The 15,600-nt window shown below is 44.1% G+C and overlaps 1 protein-coding gene across 1 annotated transcript in view; it reads left to right on the top strand.

The window, feature by feature from the left end:
* The window catches only part of eml5 (EMAP like 5), a 38,523-nt gene that overhangs the window by 4,615 nt on the left and 18,308 nt on the right, over positions 1-15,600 (top strand). The window contains exons 2-14 of the mRNA XM_073483943.1: positions 2,814-2,973; positions 4,713-4,811; positions 5,237-5,305; positions 9,352-9,537; positions 10,081-10,216; positions 10,857-11,058; positions 11,688-11,825; positions 11,956-12,212; positions 12,368-12,580; positions 12,659-12,826; positions 14,459-14,565; positions 15,152-15,270; positions 15,398-15,584. Of these exons, the coding sequence (XP_073340044.1) occupies positions 2,814-2,973; positions 4,713-4,811; positions 5,237-5,305; positions 9,352-9,537; positions 10,081-10,216; positions 10,857-11,058; positions 11,688-11,825; positions 11,956-12,212; positions 12,368-12,580; positions 12,659-12,826; positions 14,459-14,565; positions 15,152-15,270; positions 15,398-15,584 (2,041 nt within the window). The remainder of the gene's footprint in view (positions 1-2,813; positions 2,974-4,712; positions 4,812-5,236; positions 5,306-9,351; positions 9,538-10,080; positions 10,217-10,856; positions 11,059-11,687; positions 11,826-11,955; positions 12,213-12,367; positions 12,581-12,658; positions 12,827-14,458; positions 14,566-15,151; positions 15,271-15,397; positions 15,585-15,600) is intronic.

The following is a 15,600-nucleotide window of genomic DNA, read 5'->3' on the forward strand; positions in this document are numbered from 1 at the left end:
AGAAAATTATTGTTAGTTGCATCCCTGCAAATAGTTTAAATGTATGCTATGCAGGATTTTTCTAAAAAAAAGAAAAAAGGACTCAAATAATCCCTCTCAATCATCACTTATGATCCACTAGAAGTGTTGGGCAGTGTCTAATTGCAGCGACTCAGCCTTCTGCCTGTATTATCTGCTGTTATTGCCACATGTCTGGGCGTCAACCTTTGATGTTATGATGTACAACCCCAAGCCGATAGCAACCGGCAGGGTGTGAGGTGAGAACTCTATAAAAACGTAGAGACCAGATTACATCACTGTCTCCGTCTCTCTGTTCTGCTTTGGACTGTCATAAATGCTGTAGTCTGTGTGTGTTTGACCAGAGGTGTGGCTGAGCTGCACACACACACACACACACACAGCAGAGAGTCACACAATGGACATAATGAGGTGTGTGCTTAGGTTGCATTCACACAAAATCTGAAGGGTTGTGCGGAGTTGTGGGTGTGTTTACTTGTGCTTTAGAACATAACCTTAATGAAAGAACAAAAAAAATGTTTTTATTCTATCAAGATGATATCAAGTCAATTATCAAGATAATATTATGTTTATTATGGATGCAACTGATTATTATTTTGATTATTGATTAATCTCTTCTTCAGTTAAGCATTATCAATAAAATAAACCCTGTCTGATTGATTACTTTGACCAAAACCCAAATATACCATCTCCAGTGTACAGAACCACTAATTTAGATTTTTTGACGTATATAATCACATTTCTGAAACCCAGCTAATATTCTGCAAGAGGACTTTTCCACGTGGGTGTCATGACAGCATGTCTTTTATTATCTAATAAAGCAGAGCACCACCATACTCATCTATTACTTATTTTCATTCAACGTTTTCTGTTTTAAGCAGGTGTTTTAGATGGAGTTTGATGGGCAGCTGGATCAAAAAAACTTTTGGGAATATACCGTGCTATATAGACTTCTTTTTAATCCACCATGGGCAAAATCAGACAAACGAAACCACTGCTGCGGAATGTGGATCAAAGCTGTCTCAGTAGCTTGTTTTACTCATATTGAAGAGGGTAAAATATTTATGCCGGAGTGGATAAAAGTGTATCTCCTACTCTTCTTTGTGGCTCAGTTGACCTTTGCCTCTTCCTGTGCTGCATCCTTGTGTCTTCACTGTGAGACCTCAGCTCTTCAGGCTGTTTATTCGCTTCAGGCTGTTTAGGATTCTTAATTGCTGCAGTATTTAGCTAGTTTTGTCGTACAGGACTCGACAGATGGAAGACAGCCGCATCGAACAGCCGTAGCCTATATCAAACAAGAGAACCGTTGTACTGCACCGCAGGCTAAGTCATTAGTGATGGCATTTAGCAAGCTCCTCAGCTGACAGAAATGTAAATGAAACAGTGATCTTGTTGTAGCTGGCTCAGACTGCTTTGGATTTTCCAAGCAGTAACATGAAAACATTATACATGTTCAGAGCTGGTAGTGTATGAGACATACTAAGTGAAAGTCCAGCAGAGTTTCAGTGCTTTCTGCATGTACTTTTGGCCTGAGATTGACTCTGTTGATGCTGTTGGAGATTTTATTTTTCTTGTTGTTCCAGCATCAAACCAGACAGATTTGTTTTGACCTACCTGCTTGTGCCAAAGCAGTTTTTTCTGCTGTGGCTGTCTGCATCTCAAAGTGTTCCAATCATTTTTCTCCCTCTTCCTCTGAATGCTATTTATAGCTTCTTTGCTCTGATTATATAATTCATAAAAAGTAAGATGAGAAATTGTGCCAGGTTGGAGAGACGTTCAGCAAAGAAGGTGGGGAAGTGGAGGTGATGAGAGAGAACAGGGAAAGAGGGATGAGGGAGGACAGAGATCAGGGCTGTCACATCGAACCCACGTCAGCTTTCGGAGACGTTAAGCTTTGTCAAGTCCGTGGTGACAGCGCGTTTCGAATGAAGATGAGGTGTCAGACAATGAAGATTCCTACTGCAAACTTTGACAAAGACAGAAGAAGAGAGGTAGATTGAGGCGTAAAGTGCAAGAACACCTTCAGCAGGTTGATTCTGGCCGGTCTGCGAAGCCTCTCCGGCCTGCTGTCTGAATACAAGCCAGGATTAAAAATTCTGGAGAGCAGTTGGCAAAACAGGCAGTCTGATTATAATGGAGGGAGCTCCGTCGCAGCATGAAATATATAGGCCAGGGCAAGGCAAGAGGAAGAATTGCCCAGTGAATCACTCAGGCCTGCCTGGAACGTGACTGGCGGCTGCTGAAAGGATGGGTGGAGCAGGGGGGAGGGAGTGACAGCTTTATACAGCAGGCTGTTGCTCAGCTGTAGAGTGGGACTGTGTGTAGGTGGGGGAGGTACGAGTGGAGGGGAGGGGAGGGGAGGGGAGGGGGGGGGGGGATTATGTAACAGTGTTACAAACATATGCCTGGTGATGCAAGGAAAACCCCACATGAATTAAGGTGAAATGGGCAGAGGATAGTTCAAGGGACGCTGGAAAAATGAGCAAGATGGAGGAAATGGAAATGAAATTCACAGAATCACCATTACTGCTTTTGATATATTCTAGGAACAGCCTGTAGGCATGCAAGAAGCCCTGGCGCGTGTGTGTATTTGAGCATGACTGAGTTAATTGAACCATGTCACCTCATCAAGCTGCCCCTCTGCTTCCATACTCCGACCCATCACTGACTTAATGTGTTCATCTCATCCCAGTGGTTTCCGATGGGAGGGTGAATCCCTCGTCCGACAAACACACACACAAGCACGCAAGATGTCAGAGCTAACCAGATGTTTCTCTCCCTCTCACTCTTAACAGTCTAGCTCTACATCCGGAGCGTGTGTTGGTGGCCACAGGACAGGTGGGCAAGGAGCCTTATATCTGTGTGTGGGACTCCTACACCGTGCAGACCGTGTCCATACTCAAGGATGTGCACACGCACGGCGTCGCCTGTCTGGCCTTCGACCTTGAGGGACAGGTACAGTTGGGCTGATGTTCAAATGATGAAATTGACTGTTCCCTTGCATTGTTTGAAATGTAACCCTATTGTTTTATGTTTCTGCCATGAGGCACTGATGTGTGCCTTGTTGAAAAGAACAAAAACAGAAAGTGTCACCAGAAATCTTCAGTTTGAGAGGCACAGCAGTGACAATCAAAACTCGACTAGCTGCTCGAGGCCGGTTTATGAAGCTTGCCTGCCAGGCCGAGTTTCTGAATGACACATCTGTGATTGCTCCAGCAGTATTAGCAGGACAGCTGCACCCAGACATGCTCTACTTGGTAGATTTTACAGGAAAACAGTCAGCTGCAATGTTTGGTAGTTTGCATCAGAGAGTTTGACAGGACCTGGTTGTGTTAAGGTGAGAAAAAGCCTATAATTACTCATGTGAAAATAAGCAACTGGCATCCAGAGAGTGGGACCATGCAACACGTATTCATCACCTGAGATATTCAAGTTGCACCTTCCATGTTATCTTTCAAGCCAGTTCCCTGCAGACTTGCCACCAGTTAATATTTACACACTGCAGTCTCCACCTAATGTTGATTTGAACTATGAGAATCGATAGTGTGCGAAACCTTCTCTCGGTTTTTATATTTGCACTCGTCTCACTTCCTCCCGTAGGAGCTCTCGGAGTGGAGTTATACCTCCTGTATTTTGCTGTAAGAGACAGGGAGATGACCCTGTGCTATTTTCCTGCTCGGGTAGAGAGCTGGGGATTTAGATGGAATGTGACAGTGTTTAAAGCCAGAGGAAGCTCCATCGCTTCTCAGTTTAGCGGCTCTATTTACTCGCCGCCTCTCCCGTTCCTGGATCGGAGGAAGTTAGAGCTGAACCCAGGACAATCCAGAGGAATCCCTTGTGCCATTACCCCTGTCCATCTATTAAAACAATATCAAAAACAATATACTGATGCTTAAGACATCACTTCTAGATATTCAGTATGAGCTGCAGTTGTGCTGTCTGGTACGAAGTGTACAACTCATGACCTTTGTTTTACTTTGTTCTTGTTGTTCTGACTAATCTGTCTTCATGCCACATACGGCTGTGGCTATGGTCATATTGAGGATGTAGTAAAATTTCTTAATTAAAGACTTGCCTGTACAAATGATCGATATTTCAGTCTTGTCCAAAGTGGTAGACAAATTGACAGGGCGACATCCTTTGAGCCACATCACTACTGCGAATAAAATAGATATGTTTTCAAAGTATGGATATACTTTCAACCCCCTCATCTGCATAGTTTCACCGGGTTTCGTCACACTGGGCCTCTTTGCTCATCATTAAAATACAGTCCCCTCTAATACAAGTTAGAACATTGCAAATGCCTCACCAGAGACTTGTATCCAAAAGTCGAACATTGATTCAGCAGTGGATCAAAGAGGACATCCTCTACCATGTAGTGCAAGCTGCAGAGTGGAGAAGGATTTCCATAAGAGCTGCTCTCCTCTTTTCTGCTCCACTGCTGCTGCTGCTGCCTACTCACTCACAGTCAGCTATAGGAGGCTCCTCCAGCAAAAAGCACTCAAATGTGCTCACTGGAAGTGCCAGAGGCTGGACAACTGTTCTGTTCTGCTCCGTAGCTGTTATTAGCCCTTTCATTGTGGCATGCCATGCTACAGTGGAGGTAGTTAGGTTTGTTTTGCAGTGATTAGTGCAACAGAGCAGAGTCTGTACAATCTGTGACATGAGTTTCTTTTTCTTTGCTCTCTTTGCAGTGTTTGGTGTCCGTGGGTTTGGACTCTAAAAACACAATCTGTGTGTGGGACTGGAGGAGAGGGAAGGTTCTGGCAGCCGCTCCCGGTCATACAGACAGGGTAAACACTTTCTTCCTCCCCTGACTCTGTCACAAGCTGGGTATCGACCGCCTCAATTAGCTATAAAACGCAGGATGGAGCGCCTGCCCAAAGGGGACATAAACAAGTTAGTCCTGATTGATCGTGAGCTTTCCAGAGCTCCGTCTAAGAGGGTGCACGGCTAATGAAAAGGAATTTTGAAAAGATGAAATACAGGCAGCTGTTGTTGTCTAACTCAGCCCACACACATTATAACACAGCCAGTGCAAACACAAATTTCTCTTTTCATTTCCACTGTTATTTATTTTTTTTCTCCTTTTTCTTCTCGAAGCCTTTTGTAAAGAGATACACGAAGGATCAATTTGCTGCATAATGCACATATGATGTTGTGGTGTTTATGTAACGATGACCCAATATTTAATGCATTGTTTGTTTCCCCCCCACAGATATTCGACATATCATGGGATTTGTACCAGCCGAGCAAGCTTGTAAGCTGTGGTGTCAAACATATCAAGGTACAGCCACTTCCTGGTCACTTTACACCCTGTAGATTACAGCCGGCTCTTGAGAGCTGGAGCTCTCATGCCTCATTTGCATAATATCTCAAAACAGATTATGATTTTTAGGAAGTCTGAAGAATCCGTTGACTCCATGCCCCTTTCTCTGCTGCCATCTCCGCTTTATCGCCATGACCATATCAAAGTCTTAATATAGATATATGCAAATTCACTTTATTCCAGAGTCCATGGTTATTAGGCACTTAACATAAGTAGGACAGGCAATGACTCACAGTCTCTTCCCTCAAATTTGTAGTAATCTGCACTGCAGAGAGGAAAAATTATCTCTTTTTATGTGGAAGCATGACTCCACTACTCCCCTTTTCAGCCCTCCTCATTCAGCTTTTAAAACCCATCTCTTGTGCAAACTGCAGCTGCGCTCACTTCCCTTTTTTCAGGCCTATCTCTATCACTTCTCTTTCACAGAAGAGTGGCGTTCATACATCTTTGATGAGTCGATGCAGGGTGTCTTCGCCAAGCCTTCCCTCGGGATATGTAGTAGTGTTCCTTGAACGGCACGGCCATTAGGAAATAACAAGGAGTTCAGAGCCACAGCGGAAGCTTATTTCCCAGACATTGTGAAGAGACTGTATCGTGCTCCCATAGGAAATGTGCCCATTGCCCCTGCGAGGCTAAACATTGTGGGCGGGGAGGTTTAGCCTACTGTACTGTCTCTCCCAGTGGTGTAACATCTCACTGATGACTCCCTGTCAATCCAGCTTGACCTGCCTCCTCTTGTAGTAATTCCCCCTTGAACTCTTCCCCCACCACCATGGCACAGAAACCCCCTCCAGCCGCCGGACCCAACCCCCCCTCCAGTCTCTGCTGAATCCTCTGGTCTTCCCCCTCCTCCTCCTCTACTTCTTTTACCTCCCTTCTGGTTTCCCGATGCCAAGGCAATCCAGCAATTGTCCCACATAATTCCCCAGCCTTCACCCTGCGGACCATGTGACATCTGCTCCCCGGCCCTGTGCTCGCTCAGCGATTATAGCACTCAGAGCATCCAGGAGATTTAGTCCCAGTAATCCACTCACTAGCAGGCTGAGGAAAACACAACCTCTATGACGAGCACCATGGCTGATGGCAGCACTCGCCTCCTCATGCAGCTCCTCCCAGCTAATTATATGGTCATTTGTATTTTGATTAGTTCAGGACAGCTCAGACCTTAGGGTGCTCCTCTTGAGCCCACACACATACATATAAACACCACACCTACCAATCAGCTGCACACTGCCTTACTAGCTGCTGATTAGAAGCTGTTTAAAGGGCCATACCAGCAGTTTTGCATGTAGTAGCCGAGTGACTTCCAACCTCTTTGGCTTGTGAACCCTTAAAAAAAAGCTACTTGTGACCATTTTTTTGTTGCTGTCCTGTTAAAATCTCGAGACTCCCTCAGCCTTGTCTTGTAGCCCTATGTGGGGGTGTTGTAGCCCATTTATTACAATTCCTGTATATTTTACTTTATAGCTAGGAATTTGCAAACCATGCTGCTGTGCAATTTGGGGGAAATTGATTTTCTTTTCTGCAGCTCCCTATCACTGGTTTTCATTTATCTCCTGTGTCTATTGGCAGACTTTTGCAACTTGTGTAGCCCATCATAGTGAACACACCAACATGGGGTGTGTGGTATACTACATCATTTTGCATCCTGTCTGGCTTAGGTCCTTTTGTCTAGTGCTGTTCAGTTATTGTATGTATGAATAATGTCATACAGAGATTTGTGTGTGTATGCAAGTCAACTGAAGTCCATTCATTCCTGTTGAAACCTCCAAGATCTCTGATGTGTTTGCAAACTCCTTCTGTTTCTGTTTTTGTTTTTTTTTCCAGTCCAGAATACCTCGAGAGCTATGAAAAATTTTAACAGGAAAAAAAAAATAAAGCCAGGCAGTGATAGGAGGACATAATCTCCAAAATAAATCAAGAAATGACTGAATCCAAAACCATGACACACTTCTTCAAAGTGAAAAGTTCAATGGCATATTTAGCTAACACTGGTAGCATGTAGAGTGCATGCATAGTGGCTCATACATCTTTTAACAGTACTTTGCAAAATATGCTACTCACCTTTCAGGTCAACCTCCTCACTTTTTCTCACCATGCATTAGTGGTCCTGTTTCTGTCTCGATAATGACCCATGCTCATATGAATAGATCATATATAAAGATATAAACAGAGAATATTAGCATCTCTACCATGTGTGCGGTTGCATTTCTGTCCATCCGTAAAGAAATGCATTTCCTCGCGTTGAACACTGGGGGTGTACGTCTGTAAGGCGTAACTGTGAAGTGCCAAGTGACTGCAGATAAAATGATCCACGCAGAAGTTATTAGACACCAATAGCTTCATCTGACAATCATGTATGCTTTCAATAGGGTTTGCTAGCATGCCAGAATCATCCTCTAAGGTGGCTATGAGTGTGTATTTCCCTGCAATCTGAGACCATTCAGGGTCACTGTTGTCTGAAAGGGAGGGGAAAGTATGAGTGAGATGAAAGGGGTGAAGGGTGATGCATGTGTTGGTGTGTTGATGTGATGGTAACTGAGCTAGTAACATACCACTGATCCTGGGATAAGAGGAGCAACTTCCACTATGCCCGAATTTCACTGGAGGATGTTTAAGAAATTAAGTGTTACACAGAGAAAGCAACACTGTTAACCAGGTCCTGGTTTCAACACTCATAGCGCTCTCATTTTCCAGCTCCAGTCTCTACTCTGCTCTCCCTCTGTGCCTTTCTTTCCTGCTCTTGGCCTCATCATAAACCCCTCCAGCATCTCGTCTCCTCTCAGTAATTCAGCAGTGAGGGGATTAGCCGGCGCCCGTGTCTTGCTGCCTTATCAGTTGTGGGCAGGGAGGGCTGTGCAGTCACGCCGCATCCTTCCCCGCTGCCTCTGCAACAGGCTGGGCTGCAAAACCCCCTCCAACCCCTCTCTCCCACCAACCCTTAGCACGTGACACACTTCAACCTGCATATACACCTTTCCAGATTACTCACGATCCTATGATGTTTGCTGCTTAACCTTCAGCCCCCACCTCACAAGTAAGCTCACGCATATACAATACTCGCTCAGGGCTCGGTCAGTAGCTCAGGATTTGGAGAGACCTGTCCTGTTGAGGTGCGTACGAGCCTTAGATGCTTGATGGCAGGGCTGTATCTGAGGCTGTGATGCCTGTCTCTGATAATCGATCCCTCCTGTTAGCGCGCAGCAGCCCTATCAGTCAGGAGGATAGTTGTTAGTGAGAGTGTGACAGGCTGTCACTATTGAGGAGCTCATTTGTTCATTGTGTGACTATCTATCAAACCTCTGCAGATCAGTCCTTATGTGGTCCAAAACAGCATCACCATTTGCCTACAGTTTCTGAGCAGAATCATCCTGATCCAAGGTTATTGTAATTTGTAAAAAAGGTTTTGCAGTGAACCAGATTTCAGGTAATATGCAGCAACATCCAGAAAAAGGGCCGTCATTTCCCTGATGCTTGCTGGTGATGAGTGCATCTCTGTTTCATTTGCCAACGGCTGCGTTCGAGACGCCCTCCTCAAGCTTCATCCCTGTGATCTCATCTCCATGCAGACGGAGCGTCTCTCTTACGGTCTCTCCCCCTCCGTTTGATGGATTTAGCCCTCAGACGAGGCCTGGCCCGTGCATCCCGATGACCTTGTTCATAAATAATGAGCCGGCGTGTATGCGTGTGTGCGTGTGTGTCTGTGCATGCTGATCAGGTGGTTACAACACTGACCCCCAGCAAGAGCTCCCAGTATCACATGAAGAGGAGGGGGAGCATTTGAATTTGACTTTCTTTCAAGGTCTGTGTGTGTGTGTTTGAGTGCGTGTTAATGGAGCTGCTCTGTGTGTGGCTGTCAAACTCTAAATGACTTGATGGGTTTTTCACTCTGTCGTATCCAAATATTCCATAATCTATTAGTCTATTTGCTCTTTCAGGACAGGATTACATGGGGGGATTATTAGCCACCCTGCTCTCTCACTCTTTCTGTTTTGTGTTTGCAGTTTTGGAGCTTATGCGGTAATGCTCTCACACCCAAACGTGGCGTTTTTGGCAAAACGGGGGATCTCCAAACCATCCTCTGCCTTGCCTGCGCCAAGGACGAGGTCACATATTCGGGTGCCTTGAATGGTGACATCTACGTGTGGAAAGGGATCAACTTGATGAGGACAGTGCAAGGAGCTCATGGGGTGAGTTTTGTGCTCTGTGGTTCCGGCTTTGCACATCCTGCTGCACCGTACACCAAAGAATCCCAGTGAAAGCACCAATCGGGGTCGAAGCCACACGTGCTGGATTCGTTTGATTCTGCTCTGTAGAAAGGATCAGCCTTTTGCTCCACAGGATTAAATGATATCTATTGGATCAACAGCTGGGTGAGGGGATGGGAGGATGGGGGAGGGGATAATGACTACAGTAGAGTACATGTTCATTCCTGCTTTTTGTACCACCAAATGTCTCACTGAGGGTTTAACAAGGTGCCTCCCTTTGAATACAAAAACTCTTATCCAAAGGAGGCCTTCAGTCAGGATTTCCAGTAATAAAACAAATATGACACCCCCAGTTACCTCGCTCTGTGTTATCTTGAGGCCACAGTAGCTGGTTTGTAATAATGAAAGCCTTGTTAAACAAATGCCTGGCTGAGCAGCAGCACTACGTGTTCTGTTTGTGGGGCTGGTTCTGTCTTTGCTCATTTGTTGTGCAGATCCTCATTGACAGCCTGTCATTTCCTCCAGTCAGGGATTTTCAGCATGAATGTCTGCGAAGAGGGCTTCGCCACCGGGGGCCGAGACGGCTGCGTCCGGCTGTGGGATCTCAACTTCAAACCAATTACTGTCATTGATCTCAGGGAAACAGACCAAGGATATAAAGGTGATGTCAAACTGCATCTTTTTAACTTTAATCTGAGTACAGAAAGGTTGCAGGCCAAATTGAGGTCTCCTGAGGCACTAGAACAATTGTCTGAATCTAGGCAAAAACTGCCTTTGTGCCATTTCTCTTCTCCTTACTAATATTCTCTTTCTTTTCCTTCCTATTTTCTCTGTGTCTTGTATTTATAATCTTGGATCTAACAGTAGCTAGAGGTGAAAATAGCCGAGGTGGGTAATGTCACTGCAGGCGAAGTTAATATGTCAGTCTGTTTGTAGCAGTCCCCACATTGTTCTGCTGTTCCTCTTGTTGTTAGTCAAGTCCAAGCTCTGTTGCAGTTTTTACGCCGTATACAGATGTTACGTTCACATATGTATACAGCATATGCTTCCTCCATCCTCTTCTCGCTGTATTGCCCAGAGTCAGTTGCTGATTGGCTTGACAGCATGTGCTGTCGTTGCATTTTCCTGTCAAAATCCTAGGTAGCCTGCAGATGGCTATTTGCACCTCCTGTCTATTATCCTTGTCGTGTCTCTTAATATGACTGTATAGGCGTTGGCGAATGTCCGTCAGCTTTCATGTTAGCATGCTTTTCAAATGCTTTTTTGCCTGATTTTTAAGTATATATGTGTGTTTTTAACAGGGCTGTCCGTGCGCAGCGTCTGCTGGCGGGGAGATCACATCCTGGTGGGCACGCAGGACAGCGAGATCTTTGAGGTCGTTGTCCACGACCGCAACAAGCCCTTCCTCATCATGCAGGGTCACTGTGAGGGCGAGCTGTGGGCTTTAGCTGTCCACCCCACCAAGCCGCTGGCCATGACAGGAAGTGATGATCGCTCAGTCAGGTGAAGCTTCAGCATTAACCTGATAGAGGTCTTTAAGAAATACATGCTGCCATGTAACAGTGATTCAAGTACCTTTCTTTGTTGGGTTTGGGGAATATCTATTACAATCCTGATTACAGAAAAATGGGGACAGAAAAAAACGTCAATACGGTTTGTCTGCAAATGATTGCATTCTGTTTTTATTTAGGTTTTACACAGTGTCCTATTTTTTTTAGAATCAGGGTTGTAAATCAGTATTTAAGTTTGTGTAAAAATACAGTTATTGATTGTGTTGGTACAAGAATCTCCCTCTTACATTACTTTTAAAATATGTTTCTAAAAGATTTTGTCATTCCTTAGTTACTTGAATTAATATATTGATAAAAATCATAGTTTAAAGAACATCTTTTAAATTTGGAAGGGTAGTGAACTGTCCTTGATCCTCTCTGAAGAAGGTCTTCCTGGGCAGCACTCTCTGCGCTGCACTGATTCATTTTGTTTACAATAATAAAGCTATTGTCAGTGTGCGGTCATAAACCAAATAGATAACAAGGACAGACAACACAAACATCATCACCATGGTTGTTTGACTCAATGTTAACTCATCTCTGCTTCGCCCCCTCATTTGTCCTTTTCCTCTGTGTCTAAAGGATATGGAGCCTTATAGATCATGCACTGATAGCTCGCTGTAACATGGAGGAGCCTATTCGCTGTGCCGCCGTGAGCACTGATGGGATTCACCTGGCGCTGGGAATGAAGGATGGCTCCTTCACTGTCCTCAGAGTCAGGTGGGTACACAATTTAAAGGCCAAATGGGAAATTTTGATGCTCTGCGAGTGGCTGCTGCAGTGAAGAGCTTCATCATTTCGAGTCCATTTTAGCTCCTAATTCAAGCTACATTTCTCTGCCTCCCTCCAGAGATATGACAGAGGTAGTCCACATCAAGGACAGGAAGGAGGCCATCCATGAGTTAAAGTATTCTCCCGATGGGGGCCACTTAGCTGTTGGCTCAAATGATAATTCAGTGGACATCTATGGTGTCGTGCAGAGGTACAAGAAAGTGGGCGAGTGCATCGGCTCTAACAGCTTCATCACACACATGGACTGGTCCACGGACAGCAAGTTCCTGCAGACCAACGATGGCAGCGGCAGGAGGCTCTTCTACAGGATGCCAAGTAAGTCTGCGTTTCCAGGCAGATCACTTTTGTATCACAGCTATGTAAACTATGTGAATCATGTTCTGTGTAAAATACTGGAAATATAAGAGAAAAAAAAGCAATGTTGTGCCTGAGCTTATTTGTGAGAAAAAATGTTTCTGTCTTCTGTTGAGGTGGGAAGGAGGTGACCAACAGGGAGGAGCTGAAGCTGGTACAGTGGGCTTCATGGACGTGTGTGTTGGGCCCTGAAATTAATGGAATATGGCCCAAGTACTCAGATATCAATGACATTAACTCTGTGGACGCCAACTTTAACAATCAAGTCATAGTAACAGCTGACGACTATGGATTAGTCAAACTTTTACGATATCCATGTGTAAAAAAAGGTAAAAGAGACACAGTTGTTTGATTATTTTGTTTATTTGTATCTACTGTGTAACTGATCTGTTTCTTCTTGATTTTAGGTGCAAAATTTAAAAAGTATTTAGGTCACTCAGCCCACATAACCAACGCAAGATGGTCACATGACTATCAGTGGGTCATAACTATTGGTGGTGCCGATCACTCTGTGTTCCAGTGGAAGTTTGTTCCTGAAAGAAAGTCTAAAGAAGCTCTGCATATAGCACCACAAGGTATGGTGATGATGATGTAGCCATTATGTCCGAATATATCTGAAAAATGTACAAGATTTACATTTTACCTTCATCAATCCAATCAGTATTATTACAGTGTCACATTTTGTGTGGAGGCCAGTGACTTGCATTACTGATATTACTTATTTCACAAAATCAGTGGCTCCTGCCAACTAAACATTATCAAATCAGGCTAAGTGGGGAACCCTGATGGAGATTTGGATGTCTGCTCAATCTCCCACTAAGTTACTGAAGAACGGAGTGTGTTGCAAAATGGCTTTATTGGAATAGTTTTTTGTTAAATGCACTTGTACACTTTCTTACTGTGCATGAAATATGGAGCTGAAGCCAGGAGGAGATGGACAGTTACAGTACACATGTAGCATGTAAAGCAGAGATTTCAGGACCATGGACAGCTACACTACACATGTTGCATGTAAAGTAGTGATTTCAGGAGCATGGACAGTTATAGTATATATGTGTATGTGGCCTAGCAGCCTCTGCACAGCACACATTATTTATTTTGTTTGACATCTTGGGAACTACACATCTGTATGCTAAAAATGAAGCCAGCAAAAGCAGCCAGCTAGCTTAGCTTAGCACAAAGACTGGAAACGGAGAAACAGCTAGCATGGCTCAGTCCAATGGTAACTAAATCCACCTGCCAACATCTTTAGATTAATAAATCGTCATATCATGCTTGTTCAATCCAGTAACTCTTTAAAGTGCAGCACAAAAGCCCTGTAAATATTGAATTCCTGTTTCTACGCTTCAGTTTCTGTAGAGATTAAACAAATGAGATATAACATGTTGATGAGAGAGGGGTGTTGGTGAATTTTGGTATTGTTCACAAAATGTCAAACTATCCATTTAAAATCAGCTGACTACTACTACTGCTCACTACTATCTGTCTGAGAGTAAGACTATTTCGACAGAAAACTGCGGTGATGTCAACCCATTTAATGAAATAATATGTCACGGTGCATTTCTTAGTTACCTATCAGGGGTTGTATGAATGAGAATGGCTGTTACATAATGTGCAATTGCATTTCTCCCTCCAGCCTCATGAACTTGATGTGCTTAACCACCAGAGAGCAATGAATGTACTAGATTGTTCCCTTTCCGTACGTTCCTTCGTGAACCACCATTTCCATAAAGCTCTGCGAAGGAACAGCCATCGCATTAATTAAGACAAATCCAATAAAAGTGAACGAAGCTTGGAAAGTATAATTGCATTGTCATTCCCAAGTCATATTTTTTCCTGGGACAGAGCACAGCTGTGCTCTCTGAAATTAAGGCACATACTAACTGCCTTTCCTTTTAATTCTCCTAATGGATCTTGTGAGTAGCCGCCCTTAGCTGCCAGTTCTGCTTATTGCCTCGTCCTGGCACGCCTTCACTGTGCTACATCAGCAATTTTATCCATTTGTCTTGAGCGATGTCACTGTGCAGCACGACCGCCTGATAAATAGGAGATGTCACAGTATTATTACATGATCGACCCTCGCTTCTGCTGAAACATGGTGCAGTGTTTTCTCTACATAGTGTGCAGCGGGTTGTTTGTTTGATTTAGAGGCAGGGAAGGATTTTACTTACTGGCGAGGTGTGATGTAACCTTGTTTCTGCTTGCAGAGACCTTGGCAGACTCTAACAGTGAAGAGTCGGACTCTGATCAGTCAGACGTACCTGAGATGGACTCAGAAATCGAGCAGGAGACGCAGCTCACGTATAGACGACAGGTTTGTGATCACACTAGTGTTCATCTTTTAAACCTTGTATATCCTATTTGTTACTGAAGGATAAGTTCACCCAAAAATGAAAATTCAGTCATCATATACTCACCCTCGTGCCGATGGAAAGTCTGGTGAAGTTTTGTAGTACACAAAACATTTCTGGAGCTTCACAGCAAAACAGTGTTGCAGCATTCTCCTAAACAACTAAAGTAGATGGGGACTTCAGACATCAGAAATAAATATATATAATGGCTCCATACAACTCGTTTGGCATATTGCAAGTTCCCAGACGCCCAGAGATCCCAAAATTTTAAAAGATATTATTTACTACGTCAATGCTAGGTCAAGCTCGTACACCCACTTCAGATGGTATGTGTGCTAACGCTTTTAGCTTCACAGCTAAAGGGAAGATATTGGCTTTTAAAAAGGGTGTAAATAAAGTCTCTTCAAATCATTTGGGGATTGTGGGGCTTCTGGAGAATCACCCGACTTTCCATCGGCATGAGGGTGAGTAGATTATGACTGAATTTTCATTTTTGGGTGAACTGTTCCTTTAAACATGGAGCCAACACACTTTTCTACATGTATCCAGGTTTATAAAGAAGATCTACCTCAACTCAAAGAGCAGTGCAAAGAGAAGCATCGAGCGACGGCCATGAAGAAGAGAGAGCGACCGCCGGGCAGCGGAGTGAAGCTGCACTTCATTCATGGGTAGGCTTTCTCTGGGAAAGGCAGATATGAATTTCAAATAGACAAGCTTTCTAACAATTTTAATCATTCTTTTAATTTATTCTTTGCCTCTAAAGGAATTATACCATTTTTCTTTGTTTCTTTGCAGCTACAGGGGTTATGATTGCAGGAGCAACCTGTTCTACACCCAGACTGGGGAGATAGTCTACCACGTAGCTGCCATTGGGGTTGTGTACAACAGACAACAGAATACCCAACGTTTCTACATGGGTCATGATGATGACATCCTCTGTCTAGCTATCCATCCCCTGAAGGACTTTGTAGCAACAGGCCAGGTAGCTGCTAGCATAA

This window comes from Pagrus major, chromosome 16 (assembly GCF_040436345.1).
Source record: "Pagrus major chromosome 16, Pma_NU_1.0".
Lineage (NCBI taxonomy): Eukaryota > Metazoa > Chordata > Actinopteri > Spariformes > Sparidae > Pagrus > Pagrus major.